This window comes from Arctopsyche grandis, chromosome 4 (genome assembly GCF_051622035.1).
Source record: "Arctopsyche grandis isolate Sample6627 chromosome 4, ASM5162203v2, whole genome shotgun sequence".
In the NCBI taxonomy this organism is placed as follows: domain Eukaryota; kingdom Metazoa; phylum Arthropoda; class Insecta; order Trichoptera; family Hydropsychidae; genus Arctopsyche; species Arctopsyche grandis.
In genome coordinates this window covers 14,438,760-14,465,338 of record NC_135358.1, presented here as the reverse complement: position 1 = coordinate 14,465,338, position 26,579 = coordinate 14,438,760, and the positions used below count along the sequence as shown (strand labels likewise).

General features: G+C 32.9%; 2 protein-coding genes across 2 annotated transcripts in view; one reads left to right on the top strand and one right to left on the bottom strand.

Annotated features, from left to right (window-relative positions):
• The window catches only part of sens-2 (zinc finger transcription factor senseless-2), a 32,561-nt gene extending 32,022 nt beyond the window's left edge, over positions 1 to 539 (bottom strand). Inside the window, exon 1 of the mRNA XM_077429359.1 lies at positions 533 to 539. Within this exon, the coding sequence (XP_077285485.1) occupies positions 533 to 539 (7 nt within the window). The remainder of the gene's footprint in view (positions 1 to 532) is intronic.
• Positions 1 to 26,579, top strand: part of LOC143910247 (zinc finger MYM-type protein 1-like) — a 396,863-nt gene that overhangs the window by 277,975 nt on the left and 92,309 nt on the right. The gene's annotated exons all lie outside the window — the stretch shown is intronic.

The window sequence follows — 26,579 nt, the reverse complement described above, 5'->3', positions numbered from 1 at the left end:
TACGATTTGGATATACATATGTAATATAGTTACTAACTTAGTTTTTTCTTATATTCATATTCTATTAAATCAAAATAACATTATACTATTTTGACATTCATACATACATGTACAAAGGTTATTTAATATATAAGTTTTAATTTTATGACATATCAATTCCTTTCCAAAACCACTCGTTGAAATTTCTGAGCTTTGAAGACAAATAGATAAAAAAAGCTAAAGAAACAACAGAAAAAATTGGCATATACATATGTAGATGTGGAAATACATACATACATATGTGTATATATATATATATGTATATAGGTGAAAATGTTTGTAAATGAAGATGTAAATATTAAAGTTACTTTATTTATTTGACGCACTAATGTATTATCATTATAAAATTATTGAATAATGTATTCGAATAAGCTTTTAATTCTAGACTCTAGAATTTATAACTTTCGTTTGGTCTACAAGGGCCGGATGTCATTTTTTAAGATTGAAATACATCACAGGGACTACATTTTTTGTTTTTCATTCATATGCAAACTTGACATCATCACGTACTACATATATTAATTTATACATTTATTTCTGTATATTATCCAATATTATTCTTTCATTTCTATTCTGCAACTCTCTTAAGAAATTCCATTACATTACAATTCAACAGCTAAGAATTTTCAATCCATGAAACTGAAGCACTGTCGATATCTACAGATGTATAAGCACACGTCGTAAATTTACTAGGCCCCATCGATGCAGTGGCGAATGTGAAATGAGCTGTATCATGTTGTGTAAAGTGTAAATTGACTTTCGTCCCTCGGCGACGGGCCAAACCCCCTTAATTAACACGTTAGTGCCGGGGCACCCCTGCATCTGCGAAAAACCCCGCCGAATTATGATTTACGTACAGATGTATTTATATTCACAGGGGTGGGCAGCATCGACAGGGGCGTATCGTCGGTGCAACGGGGCAAGTGCAATGATAATAACAATAAATACGCTTAAATGCGCCGCTTCTCCTCCCCCACCCCTATGTACATAGTACACAGTACCCTTCATCTCGTCTCGCTTTTGCATTGTTGTGTGTGAATCGGAATGATTGTCGTATTGTCGCGACCGCGTTATACCGTGAAGCGGAACCGTGTTCTAGCCTGCAAAAAGGGGACGCGCATATTTTAAGGGTTTATGATTTTGTGCACTTGTTTGTGCTATTTTTCTCCGATTTCGCTATTATGACCAGGATACTACCTCCCCCATGTTTGCCGAAACTGTAACGTGAATAATAAAAGAGTTCGCTAATGTGCTGAGCAATCTATGGGTATTGTAAAAAAATGTTAGACAAATAAACAAAATTTTTATTTGCATATGAATGAAAATTCGATGGTTATTATGTGGATTAAATAACCAAGGGCGAAATACGATTTTATAAGAAATTTGTCACACAGTTAATTACAATGTTAGGACTTATTTATTAGGAATTTTCAAATTGAAATTAAAAATTCTTGGATTGAACTATTTCTATTCGAGTAAAATAATTTCAATGCAACTACATGCATACATATAATACATACATATATTAAACCGCACAAAGCTAAATATAATATCCCAGAAGACTATTTGATAATAAAAAGGTGATGAGTGATAAATTTTGAATACGTATAAATACACTATGTACATCAAAAAAACGAAAGAAAAATTTGTATTAATGGTTCGTAAATCGAAATTGTTCAAATTGTATAATGTTTTATTTGGTATATTTTTATTCACAATGGTAACTATTGGGGTTTAAATTTGGTAATTTAACGAAAAGTCAGTGTCAAAGGCGAGTCCTATATATGTATGTACATACATATACATATATGACACTTGATTTTTCAGCCCAGAAATAGGCATTATAAATTTTATTATCAAAATCGTAGTCAGTTGCATATATAAAAAGACAAATTCATATATTGTATATACAAATGTATGTATTTTATGTACAGTCCAAGTGTGTATTTCGTTAGTTCATGTATATACTAGTTTTTTCATACACGAACCAATCTGGCCGGTTATAGTGTACACAAAAGAACAAATTGACAGTGAAACCAGTTTGTTCATGCACAAGCTTAAAAATTCTCAACCGTTTGTCTCATCTTTAATAGAAATTTAGCAACGCTGTAATGCGGTTCCCATAGGATTTTCCTTTTAAATACTTGACATCTTAAAAGTTTTGACAGCTAAAAGTTCATGCGATACCAAGTGAGTTTATTTGAAGATTTTTGTCTATACTAAGACTTATAGTTTGTGTATGAGCAAACTACTATGTTCACGAATGGACTGGAGTGAGCACCTGGGCTATAAGGCACATATAAAACAGAGTACGTATATTAAAATTGTCAAAATAGATTTAGTATACAAAAATATTTGAAATGAAGAATATGTGCACTTTTAAGTAAACTTTGTCAATATCTAATTAAATATTGGATTAAATTACTATGGTGATGTCAAATATTATCGTTTTTTGTTTGGTTCGTACGGGAACGTTTTCAATTCCGGTTAAAAAAACAGTAGGAGTGCGATGCGCGCACTGAAAACGTGCACCGGATATGGCATTCGACTAATGAAAATTCCAGTTCAGTTGCAACCATGGAGGTGAGGGATGAGGGGGAGGGGATTGGAAAGTTCATTTATCGAGATTGTTATTTCCGCGAGAGCACTGACGAATTAAAAAGGTTTTTCCGCGCCCGCGCGATTAATTCGCGATTTGCACGCGCGCGAATAAATCCGTCAAATTGAATCGCAAAACACCACACACCCACCGGTAGTAATATTCCACGGTTTTATATCGTAACTTATGTATGTATGTTCCATTTTATGAGTTTGGAAATGCAAAATCACGCGGAATAATTGATGCATTTGCATACGTAAAAATTATTTCGTATTAGAAGAATAGAATGGACCGAAATTGGAATTCGAGGATAAAAATACACGATTGAAAAGGAATATGGGCAAAAGAAGTATTTGAGAGCTAGCAAGAGCAAATTAATTTTGCATACGATGAATGAAAGTTGAAGTTAAAGTTAAAATGAAGCGGCGAATTTTGATGAAAAAACAATGAATTTTCTTATGGTATATCGGGCAGTGAATAATATTTTATTTTAAAATATCAAAATTTTCTGCTGCTTATTGGATGCTTATACAATTTTATTAAGAGTAATTCTTAATCGCAACACAATCTAACAAGTCTATAGTATTGGAATATTACATGAGTCGTTATATACGTACATATGAGTCGTTATATTTGAAAGTGGCAGAAGTCCAATTTTCAGTTTCAAAAATACTAATTCTGTAAAATAATTAACCACCAGCCACCAGCTTTTTTAAATATTGTAAAATGCAAAACATTCGAAATTCAGCGATTTATGTAATAAAATATGCTGCAATGTTTGTAATTGCCCAGGAAGAGGCATTGGGGCTTATCTGTGGGGTTTGCCTTCCTGATATATTTATGTAATAACAAAAAATGTGTATTTAATAATAAAAAATAAAAATAAAAGAAGTGATAACTAGTCACCCGACCCAGAAGGTGCCGCGTATTGTTCAAAGGTTGTAAATGCATTGTTAAAGGTTTGCCGAACCTTTTTTACAAAGGATTTACAACAATGGAACAATGGATAGCACCGTGACTATCCTACCTCTAGTGATAACAGTTTGTAAATTAAGTCAGACAGAAATAGTGTTTTTGGAACTGAAAATTGGATACGTTTCGGTAACTTACACTGCTGTATAGTATGAATAGATTGGATACGTCACACACAAATTACGGAACATATTTTAATTTGTTTACAATTTTTAAAATGTTTATCATGCTTTTTCTTGTTTTTGTGTGTTTTTTGTTGTGTTTTTCCTCTTATTTATGTATTTTTTTTCTTTTCATTATGAATTATTTTTTTGTTTAAATGGTTGATCATAGTATATATGAATGTGTCTATATAGAATTTACCATACATGAATGTGTCCATATAGAATTTATTAAAGGATATTTTTTGTACTGTTGTTACAGTGCAGTTGCCGGCTTGAGCTGCGCTGGTATAAACGAACCTTAATGTGTGCATATCTAAACAAGGTGTTTTAAAGCGCATAGTGAATTGTAAATAAAATGGCATGGATACAAAAAAAAAATTTGATAATCATAATTTATCTCTGTAAACGGGTTAGAATTGTCTCGAGATATGTATTTTAAAAGTTTTGTGTCTTCCGACTTAACTGTAGTATATATAATGCTTCACATTTTGTACAAATAGCACGATAGCGTGATTATGTCCGGCCGGTCTTTTGGTTTATTGATGGCACAATTGACCATGTTTGGTGTTTTCGTGTTGCGACGGCGACTTTCTCGACATTGTTCCCGTGTTTGCTTTGGCGTCGAGGGCTCCTGTGCTCACAGACGCCCAACGATAAATAACACTGTTTACTTACTTCTTCTCCCAATTCAAACCCCTCGCCACAACACCCTCAACCGCGCCACAGTGTTTGTTTTTCCCTGCCCCTCCACCTGCCGGGGAATCAAGTATGAATTGTTAGGAAAAATCGACTCGATTTCGGGGAAGTTGGTGCGCGTGTTCAACATGTCACGCTTTAGTCCGCCGTGTTTGATCATTTATGTTTGCTCTAGAAATACAAGCACGCTTATTGAACGCAATGAACACTACAAACATTAGCATTACTTTCGCGTTGTGAAAGTGAATATTGTACATGTATGTATATATAATTCTTATGGCGGGGAGGATGATGTTCGTTGTCGCGAAGTTGGTTACTTTGTCTCCGAGTATGCAAACATGACATACGTGTCTGGAAGGACAAGAGGTTTGCAGCGAAAATGCAAAATGCACTTACGACACCTTGCTGTGCACGTGGTCGACTCTGCATATTATGATTCTGTACTGGGAGAGTTGCTACGCTTAAAATGATACACATATGTTTGTACATAAGCACTAACGATTTCCTATTAATATTGGATAGAATTTCCATAAAAAGTAACGCATGTAATACCAATCACTAATCCAACCATTGACAAAGACTTTTATATATGTGCATATATGTACATTGTACATGTGTATGTATGTATGTATGTAGATATGAAATGAAATATATAATATGAATATGAAAATATTGAAATAATGATGAAAATTCTCTAAAGGGCTTTATTCTTAAATTTAAGAATTTATTCTTAAAATTATTTCTTTAATTTTATATAACATGTTCATATGTATTTTGGCAATTATGACGTATGAATTTAAAACTTGGACAACGCACTCAAGAAGTATGGACCGTTGCATTGCTTGGAATAACGTGAAGAGATATGAAACGGATATCGTGGAGAAAGGGAAGATATTGAAATGGCAATGGGCGGGTCACCTAGCTAAAACAATGGACGAAAGAAGTGCTAGAATGGTACCCGAGAGAATGTAAAAGGGTGAATGGTCGCAAGAAGATGGGTAGACGAAAGAAAAATGCGTGGGGTTACATGGATGGAGTTGTACAAAAAATAGGCGAATGGAAGCGTGCTAGAGAGGCTTTCATACAGCAATCGTTAGAGAGTGGTTGTTATAATGATGATAGTATAAAATTAAATTTGAATTTGATTTTGAAGTATACTTTAAATAGTGCACGTATGTATTTAAAATCAAATGACTCAAATTTATCGACCTTGGTGATCCTAAGTAGAAAAATGTGGATTTGTATAGTGGAAAAACATACATTTATTGTATTACATATTTGTATGTATGAACAGATAAACATTAATTTGTATGTACTATAAAGATTACTTCATCCGAAAATATGTATAGTAAAAATTATTCGTATGAAAATTATGTAAATCCCGAGTAGATTATTACGTCGTACTACATATACATATACCCACCACATGAATTCATTTCGTTCGTAAAAAATGGTATAATAATGACACAATACTGTCGGTTCCGATGATTGTGGCAATAATTGTGCACTTGGTTGGCTTGAACTTTTACGAGGGGCACTAAAATAGTCAGCGGTTATATGTGTACTGCAGAGGGTCGCCTCTGCGGCTGCCGTGAGTGTGGCCAATAAAATATGCATTTTTATCTCTATTTGGACAATATGTATCACCGGGTGCCTTGGTTTGCATTAAGTGCACGCGAAATGTCCCACTCTGAACATCACAAAAAAAAAAACGCTCCAAATCTTCATATGGATCACTTCGAATGGTAGAAATGCTTTATCGATACGTTCGATATTCACTTGACTTAATTCGTCCAAGCTTGTGTGTGTATGTGTGTTTTGAAGTGAGTATCGATAACTCTATTATGCACGATCGGGGGGTATATTCGACAAAAATCACAGGTGAAAATCTTTGATGTAATCGTGGCTTGGTTTGTGTGTCGACTCGGGGACGCGATCAATCGTCCATTACCTGAATAAATCATAAGTGCGGACCTCGCGAGGCGTGCGCGTTTGTTTGCTTACGGAATTATTTTATTATGCATAAATGGTGGATGTTATGAAACTCGAGGTTAGTGGTTGACCGGTGGTGTTTGCCAGCCTTTTATGCCCGACATGGTAGGGAAAATTTCGAAAATTCAAACAAAGGAAACGGAAAATTCGGGTTAGTCGCGGGATTCGCGTGTCGCATTGTTTCTGATAGTAGGATGAGGATATTATGATATACCTATATGTATATACATAGATAATTGAAAGGCCATTAATTGAATATGTAGGTATGTATGTATGTATGTATATAGATATTGTTTATTTAAATTGCATTTGTTTATAGAAGCTTTTATGCTGGATTAATGAATAGAGCAACATGCATTTTTCATTGGGCATTTTTACTATATCTATCTACATACATATGTACGTAGTAACAAAAGATGAAATTTTGTGATCATGCAAAAATTCAACCTTGAGATTTTGACTGAACTCGGAATCGATCACATTTTCATGGTTTAAACAAAGTGTGTGTGTTCTTTGTGTTTTTGTTTTAGATATAATTTGAACACCGTTAGTGAAATGTTTAATGTAACGGTATATTTTTTTCAAATTTTTAGGTTGACAGGAAGTGGTACCTCCCCTTATACATAGGTATCATTTTATAACAATAGATGAAGTTTTGTGATCATCCGAAAATTCGAAATCGAGATTTTGACTGATTTGAATTCAGAATCGATTACTGATCACGTTTTAATGATCTAGAAAAAATGTGTGTGTATGTGTGTGTGTGTATGTGTGTTTGTGTGTGCGCGTGTGTGTGTGTGTGACTGAGTGTGTGTGTCTGTCGATTTTTGGAGATTTTTTTAATAAGTTTTTGGTATTAATTATCTCCTAAGCCGCTCAACAAATTGGCTTGAAACTTTTTAAATGTTTAAAATATTACATATAATAATAAATTGTAAATAATTTTACCTCCATTGTACTTTAGATTCTCTAGAGTCTAGAAAATTGAGGTTTTTTTTACAAGGCTTATATTAGCTTCACTAATTTATGTTTTTCTTTGAAAACTTTCAATGCGGTGCTAGAAAAAAATGATGTGTAAATGTGCTTGAAAATCTTATTACAATTATGTATAATCTTCTCATGTTTTTCTAAATGCTTTAGGCTGGGTAAGGAGTGCTTGGGTACTATATATTTTGAAGTTTAATCGTTTGAGGCGTTTATTTTGAAAAATGGATAAAATTTTGCAGTTGAATTTGATAAAAAAAAGTCATAATTTTTAGACAAATTTTATATTTTAATATAAATATTTTAAGTATTTTTCAAATCGCGAAGAGAAAATATAATAAAATACTGAGAACTTTTAAAGATTTTCATTCGAATACTTTTATAAGTGGGAAGGTATATAAATGTTTTTTTACTTTATTTTTATTTGGCTCATGATATCAAGAAGTAATTTACACACCATGGTGCTATGATATCAAGAGTAGGTGAAGATAATATTTTAATTGAAGAGTAAAATAGAATATAATCTTCTAAAAATATCATCAAAAGCACAAGTTATACCTATGTATGTTTTTAAATATATCATTAATCTTTTAATTATTGAAAAATCGACAAAATCGACAAATTATTTATGAATCCTGTACCGAATGTTGATAAATTTATATGGTAACTAAGTAAATAGATACCATTTTCCAATATAGCTATTATATAGTACTCTCTCTCATGATTCAAATACATTTTAAATTTATTGGAAAGAATCAGTTCAAAATTTCAGAAATTTCCCTCGGTGTTAGTGGCTAAAATAATGATTTAAAAAATCCATGTCTACTACATAGAACATCGTCATCTCAAATAAAACCATGCAAATAGGTCGATACAAATAAAAGATATTGTTTTGAAAATAGTTTCCAGATAATTCATTTACGTAAATAAAACAAATGACTGATTTTTACAATCAGATTATATAATGTGTTGGTTTAAACGAATTAAAAATTTTAAAAAAATCGACAGGGACGCGGGAAGATTGCGGCATAGTTGACGCGGATTATCCGTATCTTAATTAATAGAATTTAATATTGATTGTAATAAATCAGAATTATCGTTATCAGCGTTGAATTTTTTACACGGGTGTTATAAGCGCGCACGCTAGAGGTTATCGGCGCGTTACTAATCCGAGCGCGCGCGCGGGCTCAAATGCTCCGTATTTGTGCAAATAGGCTGCGAGCTCGTTTCTGATATATTTGTGTTAATAATTTGTGATTTTATGATTGATGGGATTTTTTTCGACGGGGGGAAGTAGTAGTAAATGGGTCATACGAGCGAAAATCGTCCGATAACTTTATCACATTTTATTATTGTATTTTTCGTACGGTTGGTGTGCCGATAATCCAATGCATCGCGTAAATCCCGCGATACGCATTTTCCCAGTAGGCATACTTTTGTTCTGAATCCTTCATTCAATTGTGAAGAATGATTTACGACTGATTAAAAAAAAATAAGTCATTAGATTTATATTTAGCACACTTTTTTCTTTATTACATCTGTTATTATGTCATAAAGATGTTTAAATGCCATTTGAATCGACCTAGTGAGAAAAAAGTATATACTATTTTGATCTTCATACTTCATTTTGGCCTAAATGGATTTTTTGAACTTTTTAAGACATTCATCATCAGGTAATAGTGCACTTCCTAATAACGCTCTGCAAGTTAACCGGTTCAACCGGCCCACGTGCTCTTATTATAATTTGTTTATTCTTCAATCTCAGAGCTAACGAATCCATGCCTTTTCAAGTTTTATAACATTTTAAACGTCTCCATGAAAATTTAATGGAGGTATACTTATGTAAATGGCATTAGATAACTAGGAATATTTTGACGCTAATATAGTACATACATATAGTGGTAGATAATGCGATGCGATAATGTGATTTAATCAAAGCAATTGCAAAAGTCGCGCGAATGTTTGTTTTGTTTTGCGTAATAGATTAATTAAACGCTTAACCCGTTCACTACCATGGATATTCCGATGACAATTTATCAGGTATCAAACATTTTCAATGTACATATGGTTATTATTGATACGGAATTGATATTTTGTTGACGCTATTTTCGGTTTGAATTAGTCATAATATTCAACTATGAAGTCTATAGGTGTGTTTAAATATAAAGTACGATGTCTTATCTTTCGTTTTCAATGTAAATTGTACAAAACGTATGGTCGCAAGACGCGCTGGCTGCCGATAAGGTAATCCTTTTTATCGGCGTGGCTTAACTTTTCACGTTCGATTTTTAGGAATGGCTATTAAAGATTCATCGATAGCATAAGCCAGATATGTACATTTCAAAGGATTTTGCCGCGATACCAAATCAGAGCCATAAAGAGGCAGCGATAGTGTAAAAACTGATAACGACAACATCATACATAACGAAATTGCGGTCAAATATAAAAAAAACTTTAGAACTGAAGGGATGAGTGTACAAAATTATTCTATAGGTATAAATAAAAATGATACATAATTAGTATATATAAATAATAGTAAGATATACCTCTTTCGCTTCTTTGGTCTGTGGGAGGTGGAAGTCTTGTCGCTGCTGGTAAGGAGCCACCCCATAGTCCTCTGCAGTAGTCTCCTAATTGAAATGTCCCTCCTGTGTTTGCTGTATTAAAATTAATAACATTTTATCAATATTCGTGGAGAATTATATATATATATATATATATATATATATATATATATATATATATATATATATATATATATATATATATATATATATATATATATATATATATATATATATATATATATGTACTTTTCGGCGAATGACTGGTTCATTCGCGGAAGATAGTAAATCAAAAGAGTTTATTCTTAGGCGGATATGGCGCCGGCGCATCCAATTATTACTTATGAGAAAATTGAGGATGTTATAAATTTCGATCAAGACACAAATGGTAAATCTTTGCCAGGACTCGCTGACGGCATAATCATATCATTTGCCAATTCATATCGGTCAAATCACGAGTGCGATTCTAAAGCTTGTCAAGTGAATAATATATGTTATGTGTGTCTACATATGTACATGCATTTGATAAATAAATAATCTATTGTACTTAATACATCACACATGCTATGTATATTAATTTTGCAAATTCAATTTAAACTATAAACACTAAGCATATAATAATATTAAATTTTTTATTGAAAGAGTGTATATTCTTCAGACTACATATAATACAATAAATATTTAAATTTATATTGGAGAAACGTATCAAAGCAGAGAGGAAGAAGTTCTAGCAAGTCGTGAGGCGCCATTCAATTGCCTCGTAGCTAACAGTAATAGGCGCTTGACCTTTTGTCCATTACTTAACAGGTCAATCACTTATTTAAACGAACTTAATTTCATCTCGTATTTTCACGTTTTCAATTTATCAAAATTGCACAAATTCTTAGTCATTTCAACTATACATTTCTTATACCTATAAGATTATTATTTCTGTGTCACCTTTAAACTTTTAAGGTATCAAATGACTTCTGAGCTCAGGTTCAATTTCATATACCTTGTTAAATCATATTAAATTGGACGTATTTGCGATGATGCACACATAGGTGAACGCCGCTTCCGTTTAGGGTCAATCGATCTACCTAGCGCGTAAATTGACTGAAGGCGTTCAATGATTTCAATGGATGAATCAGACCTATTATCCCGCATTGACACATCAAATCAATTTCATGACCAAGAAATAAATAGTCTATCGTTGTCTTCGACCATGGCGCCAGTCAAATTTGACGTGCGTGCAAATCTTGTACGATTTATGCATAACGAGCAATCATAAATATGTGCTTAGTAGAAGCACTGAATTATTTTTCAATTGTAATTGTCGCTGATTTATCTTTTAACAATCATGTAAGATTTAACCGGGTATAGTTTGTAGAGAGGTACTTTGATACGTTAATACCTCAATAGTTACAGTTTTTGTACAATTAATTATAATGAAGTTGCACTTGCCAAAATATCTCTCGTGTGGATTGAATCCTTTTTTTTAAAGCAAAATTATTAAAATAAACCACTTGTTAAAATAAACCTTATACAATTATGTATTTTTTCAATACAAAATCATATTTTTAGATTTTTATTGAATTTATTATTTTTTTATTTTTATTTAATTTTGAATAAAAATAAATACATACTTTTTGGTTTTAGCATCAACTTTGAAATGGAGTTTGGTCAAGTAATGAGTAATTTTATGAAATTTACGTATAAAGTGAACCGTTTTACTATGTAAAATTATATTGTTGTTACAAAATTAACTTATTCAAATTACATATACCAAAATATTGAAGAATAAATTTTAATAATTTTTCAATTTGAGTAACATTTTCAGCCCATATAGTAGATATTGTACATATGGTAAATTGATGGCAAAGTGATGCGCGCTTGCGCTACAATGAAGCTGTAGGCGTCGCCGTTGCACTGGTCCAAACAGTGGCACGTGCCGGTCGTAAACCAAAACCTGGTCTACAATGACCACCCGGTATCCAGTTAATCTAAGTTAATTCCGTTAATCGATGAACCGTACATACATTCGGGCCGCCCCCGCCGCAGGCCAACATGGGTGGCCGTCGTCGCACACAACAATTATTGCCAATTGTGACAAACTGGCCCATCGGCAACCATCGTCGTTGTGCAACCGATTCGGATGACTCAGATGAAGTGGGTGTGGGTGTGTTGACACCGCGGGAAAACGTCAATTTTCCCCGCGATTGGACGCTGCTTGTTTACCGGACCCGGCCGGGGGATGTGTGGAGCCTTTTCCCCCGGTTGACTTTCAACGGCGATGATGTCATCAAGGTCTAGTCATCGCCGTGTCAGAAAGAGATGTGTGCAGGTCAAAGTAACCGGGTCAATCGGTAGTCGTTTATGAGGGTCAAACTTGACTTAAACTACATATAAACCAACTCTTTGTGATGCCGTTGCGATGATGCGCCTATGTTTAATTACATAAAATAAGAGAAAAACCATTAAGATAGCAGTTTGACCCGATACGATGTTGTTATTCAGATGAATCATTAGTATTTTCCAGTTTTTAGCTTTAAGTCCATGCCTATTTATAGCTCTGAATAATTGAAAATTTTACTATATCTTAAGAACGTTCGTTGAGTTACAATAATAAAGGTTATTATAATTTGGGGACAATTTAAGCATTTCATAAAATTTGTGTGAATTACAAAAATATTACATCAATTAAAAAAATAAATGTACAAATTAAAAATAATTTCTAATATATTAAAAAAAATCAGCAATAGAAAAAATTCATAGTTAGATTATTAAAAAAAAATTACAAATCCATTGTTTTAATTAGGTCAAAATTTTAATATCAAATGTGGACATTTGATAAATAACTTTCATAACAGAAAAATATAAAGCATGAATGAAATGCGCATTAGCGCTGAGCATTAGAGATTTTGAATATTTGATCGGTAACGTCTAAACCGGCAACCGCTCAAGTTGGTCCACTCTACATAAAACGTGTTTAATTTTGGTAATCAGCAAGGTAAGAATTTTTGAATTAAACTGTAAATTTGTTGTAGTTCATATCATTTGAGTTTATTAATTTTACTTTTAGCCGCGCACTTTTAATTGTTAAATGACCGAAACATTTTTTTATTTCATACTACAAATAAACAATTGCTCAATATAGCATTTTTGAATTAACAGAAACATGTGTATTTAATGAAAATGATTCGTTTTAAGGAGCAAATTATTTTTTTAATGTAACGTTAAATCGTACCTTTATAATTTGTGATACATTTATTTGGTTCATGTGCATAATAAATAATACCTTTGAAATGTTTTTATTAAAATGACTTAAGAATTTTGATATTTTACTATAGAGATTTACATTAAATACAGAATTCAATGTGCTCTATTATTATATTATACATACATATTTAGAATAAAATTGGTGTTTAATGTTAATGAATGTATTGCAAAATTTAATTGATTTAAATTTATGCTTTTTAATAGATTAATATGTGTTTTTTTTCTTGTTTCCATGCAATCAACAAATGAGTAAGAATGATATTTTATTAAAATTCCATTTGAAAAATATGTCGTCTTGAACTGTAATGGCATTTGCACTACTATTCAACGAATACAAGGATCGTTATATTAGAGGTCAAACGATATGAGAAAAGATAATAATTAAAAAAAAAAATTGTTTTAAACGCTAACTAAGAGGATACTTTCTAACATGATAACATATCGGAGTAATGAGTGTATATGTATGTATATATGCATGCATTTATAATTAAATGACCACTGACTGTATTCATAAGTATAATACACATACCAAAAGTATTTCCAATGTACTCAATACTGTCCTATTTAAAGTCTGGGCTTTTGTTTCAACCTCACCGTCTTTCGATGTGAACTTCGATGAACTTCTAATTTAAGTAATGATTCATTCAATCGTCAATTTTTTTCGAGACGACCGATGTCCCGAAAAAGCGACAGTCATCTCCGTGTATAGAGTGGTAGAAACATGTGGGTCTCGACCCCGAGCGTCGTTCAATTTGTTTATTGGTGTATCGACAGGCGACGGAGCGCGAATCGTTCGCGAATTGTCGTGGGAGCCGCGCCTGAGAACGAAACTCGTCGGCCGCAGGTTAAGAAGTGTTAATTGCCCCAGATTGATATTGTGACGGAGCAGACACCACTGTACCAATTAGCGCCAATTGGATTGCAAACAAAAATCCAAACGGTATGGGTACTTCGCGCCCAAGATTTATGGCGGGCGCAACGTCTCGTCGTTCGATACGCGAACAGTGCATACAATGTCATCGCCGTTGCACTACTATTAATAGAAAATGCACCGGGAGACTTATTATCCCCCACTACATTGTACTATCCGATATGCTATCATTATTGCACGTAAATTAATCTACACTATCAGACGTCCGTATCTGCCTTAGATTTTTGAATTTATTTAATATATATTTACATATAAGGAATTTTAGATTTACATAACTCTTAAAACGTAAGCGAATACCACGGGTAGACATTATTAACAGCCTATGTGAACTGTGTGATCGAGTCCGAGTTCCGAATCATGCTCTGATTTTTTGAAAGAACCTCTTTTTTCCAAGTCACTGTTTGCTTTCTATTATTCCTTCCATTATTATCTGTAGAAGGGGATACTTATGGCCAAATTATGGATTGATTATGTGGCCAAAATATTCAAGTTTTCGGCGTTTTACAGTACCAATAAGCTCATTATTTTTGTGAAACAGTTCAATTTCAGATTTAATTAATTGTGATAAAATTTCATATTATAAAAGTAGTGTTTTCATTATTCACCATTTACATCTTGTATCGGAGAAACTTAAAATTATGTGTAGAAGTCAGAAATAATGGCTTTTGTCTCAAGTTTGATGATAAGTAAGAAGTTTTTTTGTTGAAGTTGGCCAAATATTGTGAAATAATTGGAAAGTAATCATTTATAGAATTGAATTCTAGACAACGGATAATTAGATAAATATGATGAGTGATTTGTGGAAGCTTTGTTGAAATTTTTCATTTGGTTATTCTGGTATTATTGTAAATACATGTAATCCTAAAATTGTGATGAATTTGAATTTGTTCTTTAAAATTGTCTGATAATTTTGAATATATTGTATGTAGATTGTCTATAATTAAATTCCATCTAAAATAAGTATGTATGTATGTATGTACATGTAAACTGAGACGGACAAATCCCACATAACAGTGAAAACCTACTTGATATAAAACATAATGAGAGTATACTTGATCAAGCGCCGAATTGGGAATATTCAATATGAAAATATAAAATAAAATACATACATAGTGTATCATACATACATATAGTATCTGGAATTTAAAAAAAATGTCGACAGCTTCGTAAGAATTTTGTCCGGGGAGTGAAGGTGATGTCCGGCTAGATGTACCTGTTCGGAAAGTCGAGACTTTTCTCAACAATCAAATCTTCTCGGGGCAAATAATAAAGCCTTACAGGCCAGCAGCAAGCGTCCTGAGCTTTTATTAGTTTATCGACGCCAAATGAGAACGGGAAAGACGCTTACGTCGAGCGGCAGAGACGCCGGGCTCAAATCACACGTAGCAGAGTAGCCCAGGCGCCGACAATCGAATCAGGGGAGGCCCTCGGCAAGCACGTGCCTGGAAAAATCGGAAAAATGTCACGAATTTTCCCGATTTTTCAAATGTCGAAATATATCTTTTAGACCGTATTAATAGCACACATTACTTTCTCCACGTGTAAAATAAATAAGTTTATAATAAAGGTAATTAATTTGAATCAGTTCGATGAGTCAAATATCAAAACTGATACGGATTGTATATCAAAACTGAAGTATATTTTGGATTATCAAAATATGCTTGTCGTGCTAAACGCACTCTCTAACATAGGATCACTTGCAGAAATTAAAATACTGAAGCTGCGTCTTCATTTCATCGTTATCGACATGGTATTATAAATATTATGATATATAATTATTTTAACCTATGTATTTGTCTGGTAGTCTGCGCTCTTTATTATCAAAACTGGATGTGATGTATGAGTGGAATTTTGATCTTTTCTCTTCCATTTGGGCCTCGCAATGATTTTTTTTATTAAGTATTTGCGGCTATTCCTAATATATTTTTGTCTGTGTATATATATACATATATGTATGTATGTAGGTATACATATTTTTTATTTTTCTCATTTCTCTGTATTTTTTCGACTATTAGGGAATTCTTGTAATGCCATAATGGTCCAAACATAAACTTAAATAAATATGTATATATATATATATATATATATATATATATATATATATATGTATATATATATATATACATATATATATATATACATACATATATATATATATATATATATATATATATATATATATACATATATATATATATATATATATATATATATATATATATATATATATATATATATATATATACATATATATATATATATATATATATATATATATATATATATATATATATATATATATGTATAAATAAATAAATAAATAAATAAATGAATAATATATATATATATATATATATATATATATATATATATATATATACATATATATAAGCATTGTTTCGTTTAAAAACGAAACAATGCTTACATAATACATTTTGCATAAATTTGACGCAATACTGCGGATTGACTGAATTATTATTTTTACAATACGATATACATAAATACATATATTGTGCTTACATAATATTGAAATGCAAAAGATAATTTCTGTATAGCGATTTTAAAGGCCTCATATTTTTGTGTCGCGGTTATTGCTAATACGTACGAATAAATTAGAAACAATTCTACGTTGAAAATTGAATCACTATGAATAATTAATTATGTGAATCGTTTTCAATATTTTGTATAATTGGCGAAAATTATTCTCAATAGCAATATCAGCCGTTGGGGTTGAGCGTACTCAACACAAGTATTTGTCACCTTGCGTATGAGTGGTTCTGTTTTTTCCCCACTATTTACATACAATTTAGGTTCGCGTACATATGTTAATAATGTTCGTAAATAATAAATCAATACGATTATTTGGTCACAGAGTGCGTTATTACAATTTATCGATTGTCGAATGCGTCCCAACCGGTCGGTCGGTCGGTCGAGCGCGTAAGATTTTCCAAATTAATTTTTCACACGTAATCCTTTATACGAAGGGGAGATAGCAATCGCATTTGTTGGAATTACCTTTTGTTATTGCCCGTACACAGAGAGAGATAGCTTGACAATTTGACCCTGTTTTTCTTCCTTTCCCCCGCCGCGCATCCCCCCCTCCCTACACTCTACTCTTACACGAGCGTATTTTCCGTCTTGATCCGATGGAACAGAGCGACTCGGGAAAAATCCCTACCGTGTATTAAACCCAGTTATTGGTTCGGTTAATATTTAATCGAGCACTTATTTGATGGAGGATTTGATGTCGGGCTGTAACTATCTTCGGTTGAAAAGATTTTCGTACGATGTTTATTCGCCTGTACGTATTGTACAAACAACCGGAAACGGTCTAGATTATTTTCATACATATGTACACGTGTTGTGCTTATAATATAATATGAAATATATATGAACACTCTGAGATATATGAATACGAATTTCCATTAAAGCCTTCAATTATCTTATTATTGTCATTCGTATATAAAATTTGCCATTTAGTATTTACATATTATGTACATATTTATGTTGAATATTATTTATTCTATAGTAATGTAATTTTTTTTTTTTTTGTGAATTTTAAAGCGAATCAAACTGACGCGGGATTGATTTACAGCTACCGCCGAAAGTTAATTGCTAATGTGCCGACAACCTTTTTGAGAGTGATTACCAAATAAATTTTAATTGAACCAAAGATGAGATCTAATGCGCTTTATTTGGTGAGTACGATTTCGTAAGCTGACTCATTTCGTCACTGGGCAATTGAAACGACCAATTAATTGTATTTTTGCCTTCTACTGTTTTAACAGTTTCCATTGGATGCACGCGAATCGTTGGTGATCTAAAAAATTAACGCACTTTTTAAGTAAATGTTGTATACTAAATTGAAAAATTTCAGTAATATGATAATTGGTTTAATCAACTAAATATATTTTAATGGTAATTATGGTAATAAGCGGAAAATCTTTCTTCTGTACAACTCTCTTTTAACCTTTAAAGCTGGGTAACGCGTGTCAACTAATCCTTGTCACGCGCCCATACCCTGCTTTACGAATCACCCGCTAATTTCCCCTAACATCAAAAGGATTTATGTCATACGTATATTTTTCTATGTACATATATGATAACTTTTAATAAAAAATGAGACCAAAGCGCAAATTGTGCGTAAAGTGGAATAAATTAAAATTTTGCATTATTAAGTGTAAAAAATCGACATATGTATGTATGTTCAAAAATCGTTTAACATTTGGCGTTTACGTTGTTTTCCTCGTATATATAAATAAACATTACGCTGAGCGGTGGATCAATTGTGATTGAACGTATCTGGAACTTAACTAACCGTGAGATTGATTGTTTCTTTGATTGTACGTAATTTAACTTGACGTTCCTGAAAGCACTGTTCAGACAAAACGAGTTTCTTGCCAATATAAAAAGAACAGTCTAAATGTGGAAAAAATCGATGCGAATACGAGTTATTACTCGCCCGAATAAAAATAATAAAGATGTATGCATATAAATTTCATGATTCTCTTCTTCAGAGAGAATTATTTATATCTGATCTGGGAATTGTCTTCGAAAATAGTTGGAGTTTCAACATTCACATTGAGAATATCTGTGATAGGGCAACAAAAATCCTTGGATTCGTAATCCGTAATTCGTCCGAACTAGGGCTCACTGCCATTCGTCTCTTATATTGTACATTAGTTCGCAGTGTGCTCGAGTTTGGCTCCATTATATGGTCTCCCTATCAACTTCGTTACTCTCTAATGTTGGAACGAGTCCAAAGGAAATTCCTTAGATTTTTATATCTGAAGACATTTGGATTTTATCCATATCTGTTCCCTAGTGCCTTTGTCTTGGGATCTTTGGGTTTCAACTCCCTGGCAAAGAGAAGAGATTTATTTCTTGGGAAACATTTCGTAAAATTACTTAGAGGAGAGATTCACAATCCCACTATCCTGGAGAAACTAAAATTCTGGGCCCCGGAAAATCGTAGAGTTTTAAGAAAACATGATATATTTTTACCAATTAGGGCTAAATCAAACGTGCTCATGAACTCCCCCCTCTCGAGAGCTGTTCGACTCCTTAACTTACTGGCACATTACTTGGACCTATTCGATGCCAGTTATGTTGAGTTGGTGGAACACATCCTAAATAGCACGATATAAATTTTACAATCTTATTTCTTTGTTTTTATTTTGTGAAAATATTTTTTACTTGATTTTTATTATTTTTTTATGATGTTTTTTTTTATTTATGATTTTTATTATTTTCTTATGTTTTTTTTTATTTATGATTTTTATTATTTTTTTTATGATGTTTTTTTTGTAATTTTTATGATTTTTATTATTTGTATTAAAATCACATTGACGCTTTGGGGCAACCTGTCAAGTCTCTGTGGTATTGATTTTTTAAAATAAAATAAAATAAAATAAAATATGTACACATAATGTATGTAGTGACCGGAAAAGTACGAAATAAAAAAAATCACTTCGCTCATGCTCTGCGAACAAGTAGACACTTGAAGTGTCGTTTTTTTGTCAGAATATCTGGAAGATTTATCGCTTGTGTATGTCAAGAAATAGCAACCTTTCAAATAAAGTTGAAATGAAAAAAAAACGGCAAGATGTTAGAGAGTTTAGAATTGCACATGTAACATACGACAGTTATAATTACTCGTATGAATGTGAACAAAATGTGAATGAATGAAGCGGAATTGAAACATGTGGTCTTCCCAACGCGAACAATCTTATACTGCATTTTTTTATTCGCAATTTAAATCCACGTTGTAAACACGTGTAAATTACTCTACATACTGAATGATTTTAATCGTTTATTTAATTAAAAAATTCCCATATAAATCTATATGCATAAATAATCAATAGACAAGTATATAATTTAGCATTTGAAATTATATTATATGTTTTGATTGTAAATATATTATACAACAGTGCAATTATTTTTGTGCATACTCTACGAAAAAGATAAGATAGCGATTTACATAAATATTAAGTCGAAATAATTTTACAAAAAAAGGGTATATTGTTAGAATTACATCGAAATGGAGGTAGTATAGAGTGCGTGCACGTGTTTGTAAATTGCTTTGGATATATCTGGAATAACTGTTTATTCCGAGGCCGGTAAGGATTATTTTTTAATATTGCGTGTCCTTGTTGTTACGGTTCCTGTATGTGTCCCGTTGTCACATTTCACTGCAAAGGACAATCCCTCGCCCCAGGGGCGGCAATCATGAAAACACGTTTGGATTTCGCTGGTGAAAATTAATTAAACTTGACCGGACGATAATTTGTTTTCACTGTAGGTACACAGTCCTGTGATATACGAACAAACGCTTTTGAATTAAAAATTGAAAAGTTTTTTTTTTATAAAAATATCCAATCGAAATTTTCAATTTGGAAAAAAACATTATTCAAATCTATTTACATATATGTATGTATTTGATATTCAATTGCCTTTCGCGAATATAAAACGGTGTCATATTAATTTTAAATTGTTTAATAATAAATATATGTAAATATCATTTAAAAAAAATCAAATGTCATAAAATATAAGAACTCGCATCATTCATCTATAAAAATTATTAAAAATAAATAGACGTTTCTCTCCGTTGATAATACAGGAGCGTGAAGCTTCCGACGGTGAGTGGAAAGTTTGAAAAATACACTTTTATAGAGGGGTAGAAAATTTTCTACAACATGAAATAATGCTGTATTTTATTACATCATTACATTTTTAAATATAACCATTGAAAAATATATTAATTGTACATAGTTTTCATCTAACGATAAAATTGAAAATTAGTTTAGTCAGATTTATTTGCTTCTACCCATTCGTTTGAATAATATATTTATTATAATAACAATATGCTATATTCATGTATTATATATTGAATATGAAACAAATACTAATATCTTTCATTTGTATTTATGATCTTTGGGAGAAAAATAACAACATTTAAACTCACACTTTTTTAACATATTTTTGAATGCTATTTTTCGACACATCTGAAATTTGTTTTATTTACATATAATATTTTTTTTCCTTCCATTTTTACATATAATATTTTAATAAATAAGTAATTGATAGTAAGATTATTGAAAATCAGATATTTTTAAAATTAAATAATTTATTTATCAGTCTTGTCATCATTGCACAAATAAAAAAGATTTAATTTCAGCATAAAATACGTAAATTCAGCAGTCATTAAATAGTCGAAAGACGACGGCAAAATATCAAACTACTTTGATTCAAAATACTTCGAAATTAAATAAACAAACTTTAAGAGGGAAAAACATGCACAAAATTTCAAAACTCACCGTTAGCTTTTGGAGTGACGACCCTGAAGGCGCTGGATCCTGGTGTTCTCGGCGATCCGACCCTGGTGAGCAGAGCTGGGGCTGGAGCCGCAGCCACCGAGCACGGAACCGTAGTACGTGGAAGTTCCCTGGCACCCTTCATGCCCACGGAAAAGTCGAGAGGCATCGGCGGCATCGAACTCACTTCCATCGTCATCGTGTCGCACACAACCACCACGACGAGAGCACGGAGACTAGAAAACGCGTGTGTTGCTCTCGCATAAAGGATCGGAGTTGGGTTGGGATTCGACGATGGTCACGCGTCCATCTGACAGTTGGTGTTGTGGTGTGGCGTGGCGTGTTGTGGTGTAGTGTAGAACGCGTGCCACCGCGAGCAACACCGTGAACGCGAGTGTCACGCGGAAAGCGTGCTCGGCCCCGCCCTGCGACTCCCACCACCACCCACCACCCCCAGTGAGGGAGCACGAGAGGCGGAGCCAGACGCACCAGCGACTCCGCCTACGATACAGCTTTTTCCAATTTGAATTTCTAGATTGAAACTTGCCCACCCCCTCAATTTCCCTCCCCCTCAATTTTCCTCTCCGTGGCCCAGCACAACGATTTATTATGAAAGTTTAAATTAGGTATTGTTTTTCGTTTTATAAGTTTCCATTTAAATTGGCGACTGATGGGTGTTGAAAAATTTAATTTTATTGCATTTAAAAAACATTATCGAAAATTTAGGGTAAAAGTCGAACTGATTGGTGTTGAAAAATTTAATTTTATTGCATTCAAAAAACATTATGTGAAAGGTCAATGGGCAAATAGTATGGGAGAAAAACCCACGGCGGACAGAAATGAAATTGTGAGGATATATAGATAAATGTCTCTAGTTTATCATGGTAAGGGTCGCTTTCTTGTGGGTTGTGGGAATATTGAAAAAAAAAACGTATTCATATTTCACATTATTTATTCGGCGTTATCAATGTCTACTGTGATTTCATCTTAAAATACCGAAGGGGCTTCGATTTGTTGTTGGTGCCTAGCCCAGGATCAAAAAAACGTACAGACCAAATCAAAGAAACGCACAGATCCCAACGAAATACAACGAAGAACGAAACAATGCACCAGCGCAACGAGCGAGACGCGATCGTATACCTGCGTGTGAGAGAGAGGGAGCGAACGTATACCTGCCGATTTGATCACGCGGGACGTACATCAACTCGCCAAAACCCTTTACTTACTAAAGTTTTGTAAGCGTCGAAGGGTAGCTACCCGTGGAGAAGAAACCAAAACAAACCCGGAAGAAAAAAAAATCTGAATATGGCTGCTTTAGTAGCTATTTAACAGAACGACAACTTATATTTAATAGTAGTATTCGATTTTTTGAATAAATATATTTTTGGTTCAAACTTTGTTCTCCCATGGATTCTAAATAAAATAAGCATATATTATGTTAAGTGAATTTATACTCTTTCATTTTATATCATTTTCATTCATGTCCGCGACCGGGTCGGATTGCGCCCAATGACCTTTAGGGTAAAAGTCAGAATTCTCGACAGGGCGGACCCTCTAGGCTTGGAAGCGAGGCTCGGTCGACCCGTTCCTTTCTGTCATTGGTCCAACTCGACTTTTACCTGAAGAAATACTACGACATATACTGCCTGGTTCGCATATAATTTCGGACGGTTGGGCAGCGTACGGAAATATTCCACATATTGCAAATGGAATATACACGCATTCGTTTGTGGTTCAATACAAATTCATCTATCCCTTTAAGCAAGCTGTCCCAGGGGCCCGGATTCATACATTCGAATCATTGTCATAGAAACTTTGATTTGTTTTTCGATTACCAACAAACCTTACATACATATGTTACATACAAAGTCTCTTTCGAAATGATATATTAGACTTGAGTTTTTACCCGGCTTTGATTAGTATTTGTAATATAAACTGCGTAAACATTGGTTAATCTATCAGTATTAATTTGTTTTTTTTTATTAAATCGAAAAAAAAAATTATATTCAACGGTCGTCATAGTAACTTTGATTTGTTTTCGATGCTCCCACCTAAACCTTACATACATAGTTAATTACATAAAAAGTCTCTTTCGAAATTATATATTAGATAGATACCAGGAAGGACTGACAGGTAGACCCCATTGCGCCTTCCTGGACAAATAATTATAAACATTGCAGCATTTGTATTAAATAAATCACTGTATTTCGAGAGGCTGAAGAACATTAATCCATTGAGACGGCTATGGATTTAGACTTGTATATATTTTTTTACATATTACTGTATATATATCAAATTCGGATGTTTGTGACAGCAGGTAGGATAATTTTTGCCAATTTGAAGAACCGCTTCAATAAAAATCAGATAAATTGGTAAACTCTGATAATAAACGATCGACTTGGAGTCACAAATATCCAAATCTAACCAGCAGTATTAAAGATTAACACGGGATCGAACCAGGAACCCCTTGGTGCTAAAAATAAACGCAACCACCGAGCTATACTGTTGGCTGAGTAAGGATATGCGCTCGGATTCTATTTCCCAAGAAAGAGGGGGTTGCATATTGTCAATTTATATTCTCCTACAAAGCTAGAAAAGAAATTGATAATAGGCAACCCCTCTTTCCTAGGAAATAGAACCCGAGCACCTATCCTTAGTTATGAATAAAGGCCAGATAACCAAGGTGCCGTCTTGAAAAAAACGGACCCAGAGGGTGCTGTGTATTGTTCATTGCATTGTTAAAGATTCGCCCAACGTTTTTTGTAAATGGAACTAGCTTTGTAAATGGAACTAAGCCACCCCGATTCCTAGAAAAAGCACTGTGACTATCCGGTGTCTAGTTATGAATAAGGGACGGTGATCGGTTTCTATTTCCGACTATAGGTCCAACAATACTAGAGAGAAAAAAAAAGGTTGACAATAGAATGGTGAACCCATTTTTTTGAACAGATTTACACGAATCTGAATTGAATTAATAGGAATAATATATAAAATTGTCTATATGTATATGAGATTTAAATAAAATTGTAGATTAACTATTCTCGACTATTCTTGTAGATTAATAACAAAAATTCTATTGATAACTCCGATAAAATAAACGAATTCACAAGAATAGTCGAAATATGATTTTTCTCATATAAAGACAATTTAATATATTATCCCTATTAATTCAATTCAGATTCGTGTAAATACGAGTAAATACTAGTTCGAGCTTTTAGCTCGCAATTTTACCGATTAAAATTCAGCACACTTCAAATTAACCCTTTTAAACGAAAAAAAAACTGTGTGGCCAGAACACTATCCCAATAAATATGTTTCAATAGAAAATACTCAATATAAAATAGTATTAACAGTGGGAAAAAATCCCAAGTGAAAATACATATTTTTGACTTTTGATTTGAACTGGACGACTATTTAGAGAAATTTGAAAGCTAAAAAGTAATATAAATAAAAGATAAAATACCCGAATATAGATTCCAATATTCATTTTGAACAAAAAATTGACAGATTTTGAGACATCAACCGAACAACACCAAGATATAGAAAAATCGCGCGATTTTGAAAACACATATCTCCGAATCTCGAGCCAATCAACATTACCAGATTCGTGTTCACTGGGCATAGATCTATAAGAAAAGTCATATCTCGTCCCTGAACCAAAAAAAGTCGTCATTTGTCGAGCACTATAATTAATATAATATGAACGATATTAAAATCAAAATATTTTATGAAAAAATAATTTTTAACAATAATTATATTATAAAAACAAAAAACAGCTTTTAAAACTATAAGATAATAAAATAAAATAATTAATGAGAGAAAATTGAAAGGAAATGACGACTCAGATTTATTTAAAATAAGAGGAGAAAATTTTGTAAATTATCCCGGTATAATTGAGGTCTGCATCACGTTTCCGATTACCAGTAACTGATAACCGTTTGGCAATTCACTGTTTAGTATTTGATCCACTTAAATCTTAAATGAACATTGATCAAGATTTTAAGTGGCGACAATAGGCACAAAAAATAAAAATAAATATATCTTTGACGGTGTAGGTGCTAGATTTGACTATTTGAATTTTAGCTAATATCTTTGTACAACTTTGCAATGAATTGTGGTAATTTACTATTTAGTTTATTAATTTATTTCATCATCATCATTTACAGCCATTCACCATCCACTGCTGGATAAAGGCCTCTCCAACGCGCTTCCACTCGTCTCTGTTTTGCGCAACTCTCATCCATCTCACCCCGCACATTTTCCTAATTTCGTCCACCCATCTTCCCTGCGGTCTTCCTTTCACCCTTTTGCATTCTCTCGGGTACCATTCAACCACTTATTTTGTCCACCTTGCTTCCATTCGTCTAGCCACGTGGCCTGCCCATTGCCATTTCAATCTCTTTGCTCTATCCACTATGTCCACAACCCTTGTCATACTTCTCACCCATGTGTTCCGCTTCCTGTCTTTCTCGTTATACCAATCATACAGCGTTCCATACTTCTTTGAGTGCATTGGATTTTGTGTAGAATCTTGGCGCTCAGTGTCCAAGTTTCGCATCCATACGTCATCACTGGCAAAATGCATTGATCGAAGATCTTTTTCTTCAGGCAGAGTGGCATTTTTGATTTAAAAACAGCATTCATCCGTCCAAATGCACTCCATCTTAATTTCATACGTCTCTTTATCTCTTCATCTTTACTACCAAACATTTCAATTATTTGACCTAAATATACTGCAGAAACCCTTTGGCCGTGTGTCGATTTCGGAGCGGGAAATTGACCGTTGCTGTTCTCGTATAGTTTTGCATAGAACGTGTAAACTCTGTCCATGATCTCTTTTCTATTCCTAATTATTACTCCGCTCGTCTGCTGATGATTGCGATCATCTGGTTTTTGCCTAAGAAAAGATCCTGTTTGCACTTTTTCAGGCTACGGTTATTCTTAATGGTATTTTCTATTAGCTTACTGCTAAAATCCCTGACATCCCTATAATTTATTTAATCACTATTAAATTTAGGCATTAGATAATTTAAAGGAATTTTTTTTGTTCTAATAGATAGATACTGT